The sequence below is a fragment of the Neomonachus schauinslandi genome, chromosome 7 (assembly GCF_002201575.2).
Source record: "Neomonachus schauinslandi chromosome 7, ASM220157v2, whole genome shotgun sequence".
In the NCBI taxonomy this organism is placed as follows: domain Eukaryota; kingdom Metazoa; phylum Chordata; class Mammalia; order Carnivora; family Phocidae; genus Neomonachus; species Neomonachus schauinslandi.
In genome coordinates this window covers 37,183,872-37,203,474 of record NC_058409.1, presented here as the reverse complement: position 1 = coordinate 37,203,474, position 19,603 = coordinate 37,183,872, and the positions used below count along the sequence as shown (strand labels likewise).

The 19,603-nt window shown below is 42.1% G+C and overlaps 1 protein-coding gene across 1 annotated transcript in view; it reads right to left on the bottom strand.

Annotated features, from left to right (window-relative positions):
* STK32A (serine/threonine kinase 32A) overlaps positions 1-19,603 on the bottom strand; it is an 88,756-nt gene that overhangs the window by 13,689 nt on the left and 55,464 nt on the right. The window contains exons 4-7 of the mRNA XM_021701957.1: positions 16,653-16,742; positions 8,109-8,206; positions 3,280-3,396; positions 819-944 (exon numbers count right to left, since the gene is read on the bottom strand). Coding sequence (XP_021557632.1) covers positions 819-944; positions 3,280-3,396; positions 8,109-8,206; positions 16,653-16,742 — 431 coding nt within the window. The remainder of the gene's footprint in view (positions 1-818; positions 945-3,279; positions 3,397-8,108; positions 8,207-16,652; positions 16,743-19,603) is intronic.

Below are 19,603 nucleotides of genomic sequence, written 5' to 3'. Positions count from 1 at the left end.
GAATTCCACCACACTGCCTACTCACGTCTCCTACTGTGCTCTTTCACCAACCCACCCACCAGTGCGGCTCCCTCCGTTTGCACAGGACGGATCACACCCCACAAGCCCTCGGAATGCGCCTTCCTTGGGCTGAACCACAGAAAACTATGAACTGACTCAACTGTAGCCTTTAGGAGTTCATTATTCTGCCCGTCTATCTGATACTGAATGTGTAGACTCAGACTGGCAGAGGGAAGCTAGAGGCCTCCCTTGGGTCCCTTGGCCGAAGCTTCTGGACTCCAGCTTTTACCAGCGGTCTGCAGGAGGCCACAGATGTCCCCTAGCCAGGTATTCACCCAGTGGGAATGATTTCCCTTTGGCTGTTTAGTCCTTATGAATGTAGCTCTGTGGCAATGAACCACTAAAGGAAGAGGGGTGAGTGGTAAAAAAAAAAAAAAAACCCAGTATTTTCAATGCTGTGACTCACAGAACTCCTGGGAACAGATTTCTACATCTTTGAAATTTGAGAAAACACCGTTCCTCAATGAGCAGATTCCGGGGAATGACTATTTGGAGGACCAGGGCTTCCTTCCAGTAGAAGCATACCACAAAAAGTGATTAGGAGCTAGAACTCCAGATGCTGATAGACCTGGACGAAAATCCCACTTGGCCACTTGCTAGCCACGTGACCTTTGGTGGCCCATTTACCCGGTGTGTGCCTCCATTGTCTCATCTGTGAGACAGGGATTGGGCTGTCTTACAACACTGGTGGGGTTATCTAATGAGACCGTGTTTGTAACTGAATGAGAGTTACTATGGGTTTTTTAGGATTGACTCACGTTAGGAATAAAGCCTGGAATGAGCCTCTTCTGCAAAACCGCATCCCAGTTCATGTCATTCATATATGGGAAGTTCTGAACATCAGACAAGTGAGAAAATCGTTGGTCTGGATTAGGCTCAAGTAGCTGCCAATGGAATACAAACATCAAGATCATAATCAAGGTCAAAGTGGGGCAAAAAAAATCATACAGATTCCCTCTAAAAGTTTTCAGGTGTGGGTCTGAAGAAAACAAGGTAGAGTTCCCCTTCCCTAATCCTATCAAATAATAAAGATAATACATACATAAATAATGTGATAATGCACGGATAGAATGAGCTGTAAGTAGGTTTTTGCAGTGTGGTGAGTGAAAATAGATTGTCCTATTGAGTCAAACATACCTTTGATTCCCGACTCCCTTACTTTATTAACTATGGGCAAGTTTGTCCTCTAAACCTTAGTTTGCCCTCTATAAAAAGGGGATAATAGCCTATTTCGTATGGTTGTAGCTAGGAATAAATGAGGCCATGTATATAAAGTACCTAAGAGAAGGTCTGTCCTTATTAGGTGGTGAATGCTCATGTGTTTTTACAAATGAAATTAATTTCCTACTAAAAGTTTTAGCTGTTCATACAATTAATCAAAATATATTGGATGTGACACAGATAACATGTAACCAAGATTACTGTTACAGTTTGGGGTTTTGCTAAGTGTGATTAAAGATTCCTCCCCCCTCCATAACTGCTCCACAGTCAATATCACATCAGTCCTGTTGGTCAAATGGGAAATGTCAGTTCTGCTTGAGAACACTCCTGGAGACTATAGCTGTGGATCATCGGAGTGTAATTTTGGGGTGAGGAGGGCTATCTTGAAATTGAGGACAATTTGCTTATGGAAAATGACCCCTCCCTTCTTCATCTTTGAATTATCAATATCCCTATTCCAAAACCGGGAACTTGACCCCAAAGGTAGGAGGCACAGGTGTGAACCCTAGGCCCTCAAAGCTCTTGTCCTTCACCAGCCACAACCTGTGCGATTTTCCGTCTTCAAAGAAAACCAAGTGCATCCTGTGGGGCTCCTCATTCTTACCTCCATATAATCATTCAGTGCATACTACTGAGCTGCTGCTACAATTGCCATTAATCTTTTCCATGAACACGGGCACCCTGAAAATCTGATGGACACCATGGACCTCGTTTATTCAAATACCAGATTTTACCACCTATCAGGCTCTGTGCTAGGTGCCAAGGTAGCATGGTGAAGAAGCCTGATGTGGTCCCTCCTCATAGGCCTTAGAAGACAGTAATCATTAGCCCAAGAATCACACACATATAATGCATAAGTGCAAATTAAAAAAAAAAATAGTATGAAGGAAAGATAGTGTTATGTGAGCTTACAACAGAAGAAAGCTTCCTGAGGAAGTGATATTTAAGCTGAGATCTAAAGCTGTGCTTCTCAAACTATCTACGTAGAAGGGCCAATTTTTTTCTGTTTAATTTCCTACCCGGTGAGATCAGTATGTACCATGTACAACTTGTGATTTGAGTTAATACCCTGTTCAGTAAGATGAGTCCACTGACCATGTACTTAGAGGCATCAGCAGTATCACATTGCTATAACAGTTTCTAAATGCTTCTCTCAATTTCTATACTTCTCATGGACCTGTAGGGAACAATGCATGGACTTGAACCAGTAAGTGAATCCCACTGAGTAGTGTTGATCTAAAGGAGGGCGCTGGAGGAGCTGGGGATGGGGGTACTGTTCCAAGCAGAGTGTGTGCAAAGGCCCTGTGGTAAGAGATAGATAAATGATGGTGAGGAAGGAGAAGAAAAGAAGAAGAGAAAAAAGTCTATGTGTAGTCAAAAGGGGAACAAAAGTCCAAAATAAAGCTTGAGTGGTAGTCAGAACCTTTATACCATACAGATTATTTTGATCTTTATTCTGAGAACGATGAGAAGACAATAAATTTTGCTTTGAACAGATCAGTATGGGGCACAGGGGAGAACTGAATTGAGTGTGTAAAAATGCCCAGGACAAACCAGTTATAAGGGAAGACCTGATGGTAATAGGCCTGGGGAGATGGCAGTAGAGATAAAGAGAAGTGACAGAGTCAAGAGATATTTACAAAATCAGGTTACTTGGCCATGAATTGGATAGGGGGATGATGAGTGACTTCTGGTTTCTGGCTTCCATAACTGGATGAATGGAGGGGCCACTCACTGAGAAAGGGAACATCACAGCAAGTCCAGGAAATAGCGATCAGGAACTCCATTTTGGATACACTGAGTTTGACATGGCTCAACAAGAGGACACATGTGTTGCCTTAATGGAGCCACGTGTTTGCAAGCTGTTAGGTGCAAAGCCCACTATAGAAATGTGTATTATCGTGGCTGCCGCCAATATTATAAACTAACTTCTCACCCCAAACCAGAGGGCATGCTTCTTTTTACCACTTCCTTTTGTCATGCAGTCCTGCTTCTTACCTTCTTAAGTAGTGACACCATTTCCTGTGACCAGGCAGAGGGGTAAGTCACAATAGCTGTCTCAAACATGTGTGCAATTTCCTTGCTGGAGGTGCTGGAGCGAATATGGTATGGTCTCTTGAGGGCGAGAAAAAGGAAGAGTCTTCATTTTTACAGGGTAAAGAAAAAATTTTCCTTTGCCCATGTTCCCAAGCTGATTTTTCAACCAGTAAAATCTCTGTATCATTTTCTGATCCCTTCCAGCTGATTGTTGTTTTCATATGCAAATGTGGTCTACTGTTGCCAGATCTTTTATTTAAAAAAAAAAAAAAAAAAAGACACCAGAAATCTCTAGTTTCCTGTGAAATCTCAGAATTTTTAAAAACTTAGTAAGTCCATTGGGCCAAATGAAACATTTCTGTACACTAAATCCACCTCTGAGATACCAATCTGGGACTGTTTTGCAAGGCAGCTTACGTACGTATTTACATAGAACATGGGACAAGTGCTCAGTAAATGAAACTTAAAAAAAAAATTGTTACTTAAATGTTGATTATAAAGAGATCCAGAGTTTTACTCCACCTCTTTGTGCTTTTTGAATCGGTAATGAGTTCAGGATAGAATGTTACCCAGAAAACTTTAACTCCAGTCCAAAATGCTATGAGTTGCTAGTTCTGTGGAGTGGGGTGGAGAACTTTATGATGAGGTATAGTATTTTTACCTCTGAGAGAACCAAGTTCTTTTATAGTTTTAACTTTGTGGAAAAGAAAACAGTGGTTTTGTTATATTTTTCACAGCTGTCCACTAGAGAGCAGCCTTTACCTATATTAATTTCTCTATTTCATAAACTAGATTTAGGGGTTTTTATCTTTTGTGTGAACTGTGAGCTACTTAGGGCCAGAGATCATCCCCTACTCATATCTGTGTCCACTGGACCTAGCACCTCCTAGGTGCTCATTACATGTTTGTCGAATGAACACAATTTCCATATTAGATTAAGCAACAATGAATGGGACAGTTAATATGGATATGTACATTCATCAAGTGCCTGGCCCTTTCAAGAACTTAATAAATGACTGTGGACTGATGGAATAAATTGGGAGAGATGGAAGAATTTAATATTCTTCCTGTTGTAAATTAATTGTAGTAATGTAATTATAGATGGCTAATAGACACAGAAAAATATGCTCACCATCACTCATCATCAGGGAAATACAAATCAAAACCACAATGAGATATCACCTCACACCTGTCAGAATGGCTAAAATTAACAACACAGGAGACAACAGGGTGTTGGCGAGGATGTAGAGAAGGGGAACCCTCTTACACTGTTGGTGGGAATGCAAACTGGTGCAGCCACTCTGGAAAATACTATGGAAGTTCCCCAAAAAGCTAAAAATAGAATTACCTACAATCCTGCAATTGCATTACTGGGTATTTACCCAAAGGATACAAAAATACTAATTTGAATGGATACATGCACCCTGATGTTTATAGCAGCATTATCAACATAGCCAAATTATGGAAACTGCCCAAGTGTCCATTGACTGATGAATGGATAAAGAAGAAGTGATATATATATATATATATATATATATATCACTTCATATATATACACACACACACACACACATATATACGAATATTACTCGGCCATCAAAAAGGAATGAAATCTTGCCATTTGCAAAGATGTGGATGGAGCTAGAAGAGTATTATGCTAAGCAAAATAAGTCAGAGATAGAAAAATACCATATGATTTCACTCATGTGTGGAATTTAAGAAGCAAAACAAACGAACATGAGGGTGTGGGGGGAAGAGGCAAACTGAGAGACAAGTTCTTAACTATAGAGAACAAAGTGATGGTTACCAGAGGAGAGGTGGGCAGGGGGACAGGCTAAATGGGTGATGGGCATTAAGGAGGACACTTGTCATGATGAGTCCTGGGTGTTGCATGTAAATGATGAATCACTGAATTCTATACCTGAAACTAATATTACACTATTAACTAATGGAATTTCAAGAAAAGCCTGGGGGAAGCAAAGGTAATGTGATTAAGATCTTGAGGCAAAAAAGGATTTGAGTGTTAAATTGAGGCACTCGATTGGTGTTTGTTCCTTCATCTGTCCTTTATCTGTAAAATAAACCACCACATGAGATTGTTGGAAAAATTAAATGACATAATACATGTAAAGTTCTCCAAAGAGCAGTTAACACATATTACACACAATGCAGGAGAGAGATTTGTATTATTCGTGAACACAGGCTAGGAAGGGTGGATATAAATGTGAAGAGTGAACAGCAAGATAAGTCATCAATAAAGGTGACGTGAAGAAAGGCTTAACTCTACACATGGTATGTTAATGTCAAGTTAGTTGGGGAACCACCAAGTGCTAGGAGTTGACTCCCTAAAAAGGAGACCGGCCAAACTTTATTTTTTTTATGCAAGGTCTAAACATACATATCTCCTGCATATTTTCTTCCCACAAGACTGAATAAAGGACTGTAGATAATTCATCTGTCTCAGTAACAATAGAGCGGAGATAACCTGTGTAACTTAGTCTCAGAAAGGAAGTGCTGGGTACCTTATCACCATGATCAACGCTTATGGAGTGTTTACTAGCCAAAGGCACCGTGGGTCACTGCATGGGATTCACTCCATGTTTATACCCTTAAGAGTTGGGGCAGGTTGGGCACGCTTCAGCTTCCAGGGTTATATATGTATGGACATACACTTTTTTCTTTCTTCTAATTTCCTTCTTCATTTCATTGCTGCTTCTAAACTTACTGTTCCTCACTAAAAACATAAAAGGATTTGATAAATGAATAAATTAACTGATAAATGCCACAGACAACTAACTTAAGTGTACTTTTTCCTTTTACTTTAGAAGGCCATGTGACTGAACTTAATATTTTTTAAAAAATCCTCATGATCTGTCAACTTATTAAAAATAGTCAAATTGCCTTTGTTTTATACAATAACTTATCTTTCTCGTTCTAAAACTTAAAATTTTTTTTTAAAGATTTTTATTTATTTATTTGAGAGAGAATGAGAGAGAGAGCACATGAGAGGGGGGAGGGCCAGAGGGAGGAGCAGACTCCCTGCCGAGCAGGGAGCCCGATGCGGGACTCGATCCCAGGACTCCAGGATCATGACCTGAGCCGAAGGCAGTCGCTTAACCAACTGAGCCACCCAGGTGCCCCATCTCGTTCTAAAACTTTAAATCCATGTTAATTCATCAACTATGAGAACTGCATATTTATTCATTTGCCAAATGTTTACTGAATGCCCATGATGTCCCAGCACCTCTGCTGGATACTGGGGATACAAGAATAAGAGAGACATGATTTCCACACTGGTGGAGACTGTCAGAAACCATAACTATTTATATAGACTCTGCACACACACATACACACACCCCTAAATCAACAGAATGCATGCTATAAAGAAATTACAGAGTGCAGTGACAGGGTATATCAAACAATTCTTACCCAGCATATAAAATAAGAGCAAGAATATAAAGAATGAATAAGGTGGAAAAAGTAAAACATTAGACAGGAGAAAATGAGGTGTTGTGCTTATGGTCTTATTTCAGGAGTACAAGAGCAAAAGAGTTGCAGCCAAGGATATATAATTAGAGCAAAACTATGCGTGTACCTATTGGAAGCTGACACTTTAGGATAACCCAAGGCTAGAAAAGACGGACCTTGCCTTTACAATGCAGACAAAGCAGGTTAATAGCTAAGGGGACCATTCATCAAGATTGCAGTGAAGTTCAGAAACCATAGAGATGTCAAGCATGTTTGTCTTTGAGGCATATATTGGTCTATAAATGAGAATTTGTAAATGTGGAGGAGATCATGGTTTAGCCCCGTCCTCTGTGGTTTCGTTGTGTTGATAGTTGTAATTAAATGTGATTAGCTAGGTTTTGAAACCTAATTACCTACAGCCCACTTGGTGATTCTTTGCTAGAATGTGGCAGAATTGATATAGTGCCTTGTCCCCCAATTCATTCAATACACACTTGGTATGTTTCTATTTAAAGTTAAATACTGGGGATAATACTGAACTGTATAAGGCACACGCTTCACCTTAATGAATTTATAATCTAATAATATAGAAGAGATTATGTAAAATTTGATATACCTTGAAAAACTCACAAGGATAATACTTTACAAAATGGATTTAAATTCAATAATCTGTTAGTACCCTTTCTTCACCTCCCCCCACCCCAAAAATAGAAAGAAAAAAAATAAATCTGACAATGTTAATATATCATATCACAGAGAACTACCACAGAGATAAAACCGTATGGGAGGGGGAAAAATATTTTCTGGGCAAAATTCTTCCTAGGCATTTTCTTAGTTTAAGAAATGCCTTCTTTAAAAGGAAGCCACTCTAATTTGCCCCCCCAAACTCAGAACCCAGGAGCCAAATGACAGAGAGGAATCCAACAAGACAGGGCATGAAGGTGTTGTATTAATAATTCACACTCACATTGGGGAACTATGTCGAAGTTAGAATCCTGTACTGTGACTGCAAAGTGCTTTTCTTTAAACAAACAAATATATTTCCACAAGATATTTAGTGAGGTGCCCTGATCTTCCCTCTCTGGGAGTTTATAATACTCATATTATTCATTTAATTTTACCTACAGTTAATGTTAACTCACATGCTTGGATCCATATGTAGGAGAGTGAATATGTGCCCAAATCCCAAGTATCACATGGCACAGTGCTTTCACCTTGCAAACAAACTGCTTGATTTTAGAAGAAAAAAAAAATCCATTCTTTCATTCTAAAAATGAAACTTGCTGGAAGAGTAACCAAAGAGAAACGCAATTCCAGCATACCCGGCCTCTCAAGAGTTCATACGCCGTCACTCCCAGGGACCACCAGTCCACAGCAAAGGAATAGCCTGCTTCTCTTCTGGAGTTGAACATCTCAGGCGCTGAAAATACAGAAAAGTTTGGTCCGTTTTACAGCCTGGGACATTAACAAATCTCTGCTCCCAACGTGTTCCTCCTAAGGCACATTACCAGGGTAAATAAAAGGAATAAACACTGCTGTGGGTGTTTATCAGCCCTTGCTAGATTGCTTGCAACAGGCAAAAATGGCTAGTTTTCTCGTCTCAGTGGCTTCATTCATCAGCCAACACACAGGCATGCACAGGCCTTGATGGGCAAATTCTCCTCTTATTTATATCCCGTAACTATTAAAAATTGGATCCCGTAAGGCCTCAAATGTTCAGGGGACCCTAAAATCAGGAAGGCTGGGAAGATGTTATTTGTTGCCTTGATTTGAAAGGTTTGTGCTAAAGGACTGAAATGTGTATTCCTGCTGCAAACAACACTTAGAATTTGGTGCAAGGTATATTGGATTGGCTCTCCATCTCAGTCATCTAGAAGACCCAAGGACAGCATTTACAGCCTACTATTGGTGGTGAGGGAGAGAGAAGGAGGGAGTGGGCACTCTGAGAAATAGAAGCTTTCACATCAGGTGGAGAAACTTACACTTTGTAACATAGTTATTTGAAAGGACTCCAAGGGAAGGCAAAACTACAGTCAGTTTTGACCCCAATGGTGACCCCTAGTTATGCATTTTCTAAGCACTTTGATGCCCTGTGCACCTTCTTCATACTCTTCCAAGAATATACCTAGCTCGTGAGGGGTAAAGCACAAAGCAAGGGTGGTGTGCTCACCACTACACTTCTAGCATCTAACATTGAACCTGGCATTTAGGGTCACTCAACAGAAATGTGTTGACTAAATAAACAACAAGGAGTCAAGTCAACAAGCAAGGGTGGCAGTTATTAGCTCTGGAGCCACACCGTCTGGGGTCAGAACCTGCCTTTACCACTTATTCTGACCTTGAACAAGTCAGCTGCCGAAGCTTGAGAATCCTCATCAGCAAAGTCAAAATAAGAAGATCTTTAGAGAGGTGAGACATTAAATGAGATAATGCATGCGCAAATCTCAGCTCCATGCTTGGCCCCTAGGAAGTGCTCCAAAAACTAGTCATGGTTCTGGAGAGGCAAACATTCATAGGAATGCGAATTTTACTTGTCAACAGCTATCCACAGTTGACCCAAGCCTCTGGGACTAAGGCGCTGGCTCTGGACAAAAGAAACTGGCATGACGTGAGGCCTGCACATGGTCTTGACCTAGCTAGGGTACTCAAGTCCCAAGTAAAATCCTGCAGACGCCATCCAATCCGAGGTAGAATGTTGACATCCTGATGCCCAGGACTGACCCTGAAGATAAGAGCCTCATTCCCCAGTGATTTCATCTCCCACACATCACTGCCCCCTATCTTTAAGTCACAGCTCCCCATCAGTTTGGGAGATAATGGCCCTGACCCCACGGTACCCCCTAGACTGGATGGAAATGGGCTTTATTTCCACTTTCCCTTACCAGTACCCTGGGTGACAGGTGACAGGCATCTCATTTAGAGAGACAGCGGAGAAGTCTGAGGGAGGAACAGGCCATTGTGCTAGGAGAATGCCTCACATCTGGGTGTTTTCAATTTGACAGTATTGTGAACAATGCTGTCATGAACGCTCCTAAAAGTCCACACATCTATAGGTTATGTTCCTGGAAGGGGAGCTGTTGGGGATACGATGTGCGTCTTCACACATTCTGGATAATGCCCAACTATTTACCCCAGTGGTAGTACCAATTAACACGGTGACCAGCAGGGTATCAGAGTTGCTTTGCTCAGCCTCCTTACCTACGCTTGGTGTTAATTTGCCTTTTGAATTCTGCCAATCTAGTAAGTGTGTATTGAGCTTTCATTGTGGTTTAAATAGACATTCTCCTGGTTATTAATAAGCTTGACCACATTTTAATGTGTCTATTGGCTATTTGGATTTCCATCACTTGGTTTTTCAGGTTTTACAATACCTAGACAGAAGATTTTATTCATTTTTAGAGAGAGAGCGAGGGGACAGGCAGAGGGGGAGGGAGAGGGACAAGTAGAATCCTTGTTGAGCATGGAGCCTGATGTGGGGCTCGATCTCATGACCCTGAGATCCTGACCTGAAATGAAACCAAGAGTCAGATGCTTAACTGACTGAGTCACCCAGATGCCCCAAGATAGTAGATTCTTGGTCAAGAAATAAAGAAAGGGCCTCAAACCTAATCCATAATTGTGATGCAATAGAAATAATTAATGAAATTTACAAAAAAATATTCTAAATTTCATCTACCCCCAAAATCTGTGAATAATAAAGGTTTTCTGAAAAAGAATAAAGTCATAGACTTGCATCTCATGTATTAAATTATATTATAAAGCTGTAATAAGATTTGAAGACCCACAGCATGTAGATGCTGGTATACAAGGATATTTAGTTTATGATGAAGATATTGTAAATCAACATAGAAAAGGTCTTATTTGATATGTCATCTCAAAACAATTATTTAATGATCTAACAAAAAATAAAGTCAGATCCTTATGACATATCTTCAGTCAAGATTATATGTAACTGGAATAAGGAAAGAAATGAAACTATAACAGTATTAAAAACATTAGGTAACCATATCCAAAATCTGGAGATAAGAAGGTCTTACTAAGAATAGTATCAAAGGTAGAAATTATAAGGGTGCCTGGGTGGTGCATTTGGTTGAGGGATTGACTTTGGTTTCAGCTCAGGTAAGGTAGGATCTCAGGGTCATTGGATTGGACCCCTCCTCAGGCTCCGCACTCTGTGTGGAGTCTGCTTGGAACTCTCTCTCCTTCTCCTTCTGCCCCTCCCCTCCTTGCATGCTCACTCTCTCTCCCTCTCTCAAATAAGTAAATAAATCTTAAAAAAAATAAATAATAAAAAAGGTAGAAGCTATAAAGAAGACTAATGGTGTGATGATGTTAAAAAAATAGTTCATTACATAAAAATGTCATAAGAACAAGAGCAAACTAAAAGGTAGGAAATCATATTTATAATGATTCACTATAATCATATGATACACTATATATTCTGAATATATAAGGCTCCAGATACACTATAATATTCTGAATATATAAGGCCCCAGAATTTTTTATATAGTCAATAAGAAATAGGATAAAAATATTAACACCCTAATAGAAAATGAGCAAAGAATATGCACAGTTTACAAAAGAAGTCAGAGAATTTCAGTATTAGTATCATGAGGGACCATTTTAAATGATCTTTTCAGGAAGATTAAAGATATTCATTGTGCAGCCGCGCTGAGAATGCAGGGAACTGAATATTCTCAGACACTTTCAGAATAAATGAGCAGAAATCAATGTGAACCTTCAGGAGGAAAATGCATTAACACATAAATATCCACTGACCAGGAATTCTTTGAATGGGACTTCATCACAAAGATAAACAAGTTGCAGGACCTATTTCTGCTAACAGGAGTTTCATTACAAATTTATGTTTCAAAATGAGAAACAACCTAACATTCAACAATAAAGAATTGGTTCAATTTGATGCAGTCCTCTAATTCTGGAGCACACGATCATTAAAAATGATAGTTCTATACACGGGCATGGGAAAAGAAGCAGAGTATCATTTGCCAAGACCCAGGCTCTGGAGTCAGAGAGAAACGAGGTGCAATTCTGGCTGAGGCAGGTTACAGCTGGAGCCTGGAGACAAGAGAGGTCGCCCAGCATAGCAGAGCGTTCGGGCTCTGACCCTCACAGCGGTATCCCTTCCTCCACAGGGGGCAAAGTGCTTCATTTCTCAATTTGTGCATTTCAAGTGGGAATAACAATAGTGTTGGCCTCACGGAAGTTTTGGTTTCAACGATGTCATACATGCACTTAGAACAGTGCTTGGCACTTTGGAAGAGCTCAGCGTTGGCCATTGTTTCTTCATCATCATCACCATCATCATCACCACCACGAGTGCTACGGCTCGAGATGTTTTCAGATGTGGGTTTAACTTTGTGCTCCACCAGTTACTCGCTGTGTGATTATGAGCTTCTTTCACAGGGTTGCTTTGAGAATTTCATGGCCTAATAAATGCTAAAAGCTTAGCAAAGTGTTCAGGCCAGGATAACTGCTCATTGTATGATGTCTATTGTTATTATATTATAAAGTGAAAATTTAGGTTACAAAAATTCAGTATGATCCAACTTAAAAAAAAAATGTGTGTTTGTGTGTGCACAGGAAAAAAAAAAGTCTGGAAGGAAACCATAAATATCTACAAGGGGAGAAATTAATTTAACTTCTTTTTGCTTATCAGCATTTTACACGTTTTCCATAGTGAATTTGCTTTGTTTTTAATTGGGAAGAGAAGAATGTTTTCATTGGTTAAGCTCTAAGTGATCTGGATTATATTCACACAGAGGTAGGAGGGAGGGCGAGGAAGGAGGGGAGGGAGGGCGAGGAAGGAGGGGAGGGAGTAGGGAGCTGAAAGGAAGGTGGGTTCAGAACCGGGAGAAACCGCTGTATAAGGAACGTGCTCAGCACCTCATCTTAGTAGATGTCATATATTCCTATCATCGTCAGTATTTCATCCTTGTTTTTTTTCTTTCTTCTTAGAATATTTTTTTCTTTTTGGGGCACCTGGGTGGCTCCCTCAGTTAAGCATCAACTCTTGGTTTCGGCTCAGGTCACGTTCTCAGGGTCCTGAGATGGAGCCCTGTGTCAGGCTCCGCACTCAGCGGGGAGTCGACTTGGGACTGTTCCTCCTTCCCCCACCCCCCCCCCCACCCACACCCCCGCGGGCACTCCACACCGGCTCTCTGAAATAAATAAATAAAATCTTTAAAAAAAGAATATTTTTGGGCGCCTGGGTGGCTCAGTTGGTTAAGCGACTGCCTTCGGCTCAGGTCATGATCCCAGGGTCCTGGGATCAAGTCCCGCATCGGGCTCCCTGCTCGGCAGGGAGTCTGCTTCTCCTTCTGACCCTATCCCCTCTCATGCTGTTTCTCTCTCTCTCTCTCAAGTAAATAAATAAATAAAATCTTTAAAAAAAAAAAGAATATTTTTTTCTTTCTGTAACTGCTAATTCGTATCCCACAGGAGTGCTAAAAAATGGGCATGGGTGCTGGTGAATGTCTGTTACCTAGATATTACCAAATTTGGATCATAATTTTTAAAAAAGAAGCAGCAGATTTCTACCTAGGACACCTCTTAGAAAGACTCTTACCAAAAAATCAAAGGCAAAGGCAACCTTTGGATTCAGAGTTAAGGGATGACAGATACTCATTTATACTGAAACAAGAAACATTTCTAACAGTTTGGCTTACCTAAATGGATTTACAACCTTTTACGGACCACAAATAATTTCTAATAAATTTCTCCTTTAACTCTCTTTTGGGAAGAAGCTTGACTTTCTGTAGTCAGAGCTTACTTTAAATCTAAGCTTTTTCAATTATTAGCCATGTGATCTTGGGCAAATCACTTAGCTTCTTATCTTCTCATTGTAAAATGGTGGTAATTACAGTCTGCTTCATAGAGTCGCTGAGCAAAAAATAAATGAATAAATGAACGTTAAACATTTAACACAGTGTCTGGCCCATAGAAAGCTTTCAATAAATATTGGTAATTGTTAATTATAAGGGTGAAGTTGGAAAAGCAGAGAGAACCTTGAATGCACTCCAATTTCCTAGCTCCGTGTTGTGAAAGGGCCCGAAATGCCATATATGAGGAGAATTAAATTATACGGATATTGTATTTAAAATCATTGGGGAGAGAAAAGAAGGGTAGCCTCCCTTTACTCCTCTCACCATGGAAACCAGGCCTAGAAAACCCAGATGCACATTCTGATTTGGCTCCAAGAAAATAGCCCTTAATATGGAAACCCAGGAAACCTGCAGAATATATTCATCAGCCCAGCGGGCTCAGATATTCCCTTTTATCATCTGAGAACTGTGAGTTGTAGGCAGAAAATAGGCTGAATTATATGTGTCCATTATTTTAGAAGTGACAAAGGAGATTTATTCCCCGCACTGGTAATAGGAAGCCGGGAAATTAGTAGTTGTTCAAATATCATCTAAAATAAGACTTATTTTTTTTCCCAGAGGATTTCTTCTCTTGGGAAGTGAGGTGGCCCTGTATGTAGGGGTTTTCTTTTCCTCTCTCTAGTTATATGAGGAAGGGAATGACATATTAAAAGTGGCTTTGCTCTTACCCTTGATTTCAAGGTCAAATATTTTGCTCATAAATGACTCTGACCATATTTAGTCAGTACAATTCACTCCACCCCCTAATTCCACTGGCTTAACCAGTGAATTATCTGCTTTAAGCATCGCAATTAATTAGGGTAGAAGCAGAAATAGGTTTTTTTCTTCCAGCATCTGCAACAACTATGCAGTGTCTAGCTTCCCATTTGTGTTGGGTAGGGGGCTCCCTTAATGATAGTTCATAGTCTCTTGCTTAAAACATTTTAATCCTTTTTGCCCATTAAAACATCTACTTCAGAAACTTTAATATTCAGTCCTATGAATTTAAAGACTAATCTCAAGTCTGATCCAGAGCTCTCTCATACCACGGGGCTAGATTCAGCCCCCTTGGTGTGAAGATTGCCAACCTGGCTGTCATATCCCTTCTCCCTTTTCCTAGAAAGTACCATTTGTTTTAGGACATGGAAGAGGGAGAGTGGAGGCAGAGGGATCCTAACACAAATGCCCTGGGGTGATCTCTCTTTAGTTGCTTCTAATAGCTGACGTCACCCCTCGTCTATAGCAGAGTTTCTCAACCCTGGCTGCATGGCAGAATTACCAGAAGAGCTTTTCAAGCACCCTGTGCTTGGGGGACACCTCCAAGATCCTGATATAGTTGAGCTCTATTGGAATTGGTGGTGTTTCTAGTAAGCCACGCCAATAGGAACCGCCCTCCTTCCAGGCTACTGGCAGGGTCCCTCACAAGCTGGATCCCACCCTCTGGCTAATCCAGACACACGCTCAAACACTGCTGTCTGTCTCCTAATGTTATGGTCCCCAGGAAGACCTAACTCCATGGACAGACTGGGCTCTGTGGGTACCAGGACCAGTCAGCATATACGGTGAGGAACCAGACATGGACCAAGCATGGAAATCCAAGTCACTCACCTCACAGTTACCCACAGACTTTCCAGATCATTCTCTTGAGATCTGACTCACCTGTCCTAGGTGGGGAGAGCGGAAAAGCCCCTCTTCCTGAATCCCTTTGGGGAAAGGATAGCAGTTGTCTCTTTACATTTCTGGGGATGGGTGGGAAACAAGGCTAGTTCTGCCACAATGGCGTCTACACAGAGATGCTCCAACAAGAGCACTTAAGGATTTGTAGTAATTTGTGAGTGTTAACATAATTAAATGTGAGACCTTATTGACAGTTTTGGTACCTAACCTTATCCTTTTAGTCACCCTCGGGGTGTATTTTGAATCTTCAGGCAAAATCCAGTTCCCCGTCTTTAAAAAGGAGAACTCATGGGTTTGTCACGGTGCTAAAACTAAAAGTAAAATGACATCTGGGAGGCGCTGTGTGAACTTGACAGTCCTATGTGTGTAATGCGGGGTTATGTAAATGATGGGTATAGTAGTTCTTATGTCACTTATCACCATCCGACTTATTATTGTACTTCTATTTGATTCTATTTTTTATTTTTAAGATTTTATTTATTTATTTATTTATGTATTTATGTATTTAGGAAAGAGAGAGAGAGCTTGTGAGTGGGAGGGGCAGAGAGGGAGAGACCAAGCAGACTCCACTGCTGAGCACAGAGCTCGATGCTGGGCTTGATCTCATGACCCCGAGATCATGCCCTGAGCCGAAACCAACTGACTGAGCCACCCAGGTGCCCCTGATTCTATTTTTTTTTTAAAGATTTTATTTATTTATTTGAGAGAGAGAATGAGATAGAGAGAGCATGAGAGTGGGGAGGGTCAGAGGGAGAAGCAGACTCCCCGCTGAGCAGGGAGCCCGATGCGGGACTCGATCCCAGGACTCCAGGATCATGACCTGAGCCGAAGGCAGTTGCTTAACCAACTGAGCCACCCAGGCGCCCCCCCCCCCCCCCGATTCTATTTTTAAAAACTTCTCTCACTAGAAGGTAAGCTCCACGAGCCGGAGACCTTGTGTATTTTGCTCACTTACAGGATCACCTGCCGTGGATACCGTGCCACGCCCCCAGAGGCAATTCGCACATATTTATTCAATCAACCACTATTCTTTGTTAGGAAGTGGGTAGAAGCTGTCCCGAATAACTCGTTAAACAGTGTTTCGAAGCGTGCTTTGACCTCAATCAAGATCAGATTGGGCGCTTGCTAAATGGAGCCTCCTGAGGCTCACCTCAGACCCGTGAACTCAGACGCTCCCCAGGTAAAGTCACAGGGGAACTTGGCATTCCTAGCTGCAAGTGTCTCCAGATGACTGGACCCGGAATAAATGTCTACGGGGACAAAATGGCCAAGCCTTGCTCTTAGCACCGCCGCTCACAGAGCCCGTACCCATGTAAGGCTTGGTGCCCGCCGCCGTGGTGAGCCGCGTCTCCCTGGGCAGCATCGCGGCGACGTTGAAGTCTGTGATGTGCACGTGCCCTGCAGAGACAAAAGCAGCACACAGAACGGTAAGGGCCATCCGACTCCGCGGCACAGCCATGCTTCTAACAGCCTCTGGAAGCTTAGTCTGTCAATTCTCGCGAGCCGGGTGCAAGTGTGCAAGTCGCAGCACCTTTATTCTGCCCTCACGACCAGCATGGTCATCAACCAGCGGAGTATCTGCTGGCAAACCTGCGGTCCAATCTCAGAAACTTTTAAGCTGCCTGGTTAAGAGCTCCCACTCTATAGAAAGTCCCCTTACGATTTTTTTGTTGGCAACATTTTAACTTGGTGACACCTGTGAGCATCAAGAGGGAGGCAGCCGAAAGGCATTCTACGTATCAAATTTTAAAGCGTTTTTCCAAGTGTCTCTTAGGGGATTTTTTTTTCAGAGATAAATATTGCTACTCTAAAGCTGACACAAATGTGGATACATGTATTTATTTCTTTGCCAAGCAAGAGTCCTTTTTCCTCCTTGGTTCTCTGACATATCATGAGTGTTTTTTTGTCTGATAGTTGAGGTTGTCCTCTACCCACCCCCAACAAATAATGTATTAGGGGAAGGCAGGGGCAAAAAAGTCAAGTTTTATTTATACAGAGGCTGTAAGATGAGCCCTGGGCAGCGAGCCAAGAGACCCGAGTTCTGCCCTGAGCTCTGCTCCTAATATATCATAGCCTTTCTGTCCCTTTTCTATGTTGAACCCAAGTTTCTTTTTGTAAAAAAAGAAGAAAAAAAAAAAAAGGAAAAGAAAAGAAAAAGAAACGGGTGGACTAGCTCATCTCTAGGGTCTCTCTCGGCTCTGACACTCATAACATAGAGTGTGGGTCTCATACTTCCGCTCCTCACGGAGCAGCCCCCGCAAAGTGTTAGGGTCCCTGCATTTCCAGTCGGAAGGAGAAAGAGGGCAGTAGCAGCTGCTCAGGCAGACAGCCCGATTTGTTAGCTGTTGGCGCAAAATTCATACGCTTGCAGAGGCCCTTGAAGGGTTGGCATTTCCATTTCCCTGCTCTGTGGTTCTGATGAGACGTGGCTGCTATTGGAGGGGATGTCATCTGATCCTTCTTCCGTGTCTCCCAGCCCACACTCCTCACTGTCAAACCGCTCAGTCTGCTCCCTGACAGTATCCAGCGTGCTGCTGAAGACAAACCTCACTGCCTTTATTGCTGGGGTTTTGTTTTGTGCAAAAAAGTGTTTTGTGTCACTGATGTGATGACATTTTAATAAGTAAGAGTAGCACTCATCGGGTTGAAAGTGAAGATATTCTTGCCCGAATGGTACCAACAGACAATTCTGGTAACTCTTCTATCACAGTATAGGTTGTCTCCGTTTTTTCTTTCTTTCTCCCCGAGTCATGCTCAAGTGGCTCACTGATACAAATTAGGTCAGCCTGGAGACACTGTAGTTAAGAGGAGCTTGTTCTCTGGAGTCAGACTGCCGGGCTTCAAGTCCAAGTTTGACCACTAACTCACTGTGTTACCTTTAAAGGTGACACCTCTGTACAGTTGGGATGGCAACAGGAATTTTCTTATGAGTTTATTGGGAAGATCAAATAAAATAATACCGTGGAAGAACTTAGCATTTGGAAGGAAGAAAGTGTTCAACTGTTGCTCTTTCTCATGATCAGAAACCCCAGTGCCATTTTGCCGAACACACATGCCTGGACTTGACTCTGCTGAGACTCGGCTAGCACTGGGACCGTAGGAGAGCCAGGCATCCTTGTTAGAAACAACCAGAAACTCCACAGGTGATGCAGATGAGCAGGCAGGCATGGGACCCTCTACTTTAGTCTGAGCGGATGTCCGGAGCCAACTCAATCCTGAGATTATCCATGCTCTTGTAGAAATAAAAGGTAGAGGATGTTTTCGAGCCCCGTGGTGCTGAAAGTGTGGTCCGTGGACCAGCAGCACCAGCACCACCTGGGAACCTGTTAGAAATGCAAATTCCTGAGCACTACCCCCAGCCTATTGAATTAGAAACTGAGGGTGGGACCCTTGTACTTAAACAAGCCTCCCAGGTGATTCTGACACCCAATAAAGTTTGAGACCACTCTTAAAATAAGACCGGCTTGGTAGAAGATCCCAACCCAGTAAGTACTCATCATAAATCTTTTGAATTTGTTGATAGAATGCTGAATTTTATCTTTCAGTAGTGTTTACATGTATTTGATGAACTGCCATTTTCCAACAGTTTAGCCTAGTGAAATAGTCCCTATTTAATAGAAAAGTTGTTTGTGGTTAATTTCACAGGGCTCAGAAGTAGCAGAGCTGGGATTAGAATTGAGAATTTGGTGCAGGACTCCTTTACTGAGTTACGAATTTCCCCAAACTTTTTGTGCTTTATCCAAAGAGATGGATAAACTGAAACAATCCCTTCCCGGTTGGCTTAGAGTTTGTCTCCCGCCAGGGGGCACAGTATGGATGGGGAGAAATTGTCCGAAGGCCAGGATCTGCTGGAACCTGGAGCCCGGTGCTCTTAGCTAAGTAACACAAGCAGAACCCCACAGAGCCCGTAGACACTGGCCAAAACCTCAGTTCCAGGCCCAGAATGCTCCCGTCCCTGGTCATCCCTCTGCCAGGTTCCCCCCTGTGCTGTGAAAAGTGCTGGCTCCCAGGAGAAGTTTCAGTCACTGGGTGGTTGAGGGTCACGGGAATTGCCTTGGGAATGGGGACCATCAGCTCAGGCCCTTACGCAGAGTTTCTCAACCTCTTAGACCTGGTCATTCTTTGTCGTGGGGGCTGTCCTGTGCATGGTAGTAAGTTCAGTAACAGCCCTAGCCTCCACCCACTAGAGGCCAATAGCACTGCCCACTCCTGGCTGGAATCCTGACCATGAAAATGTCTCTAGACACTGCCAGATGTCC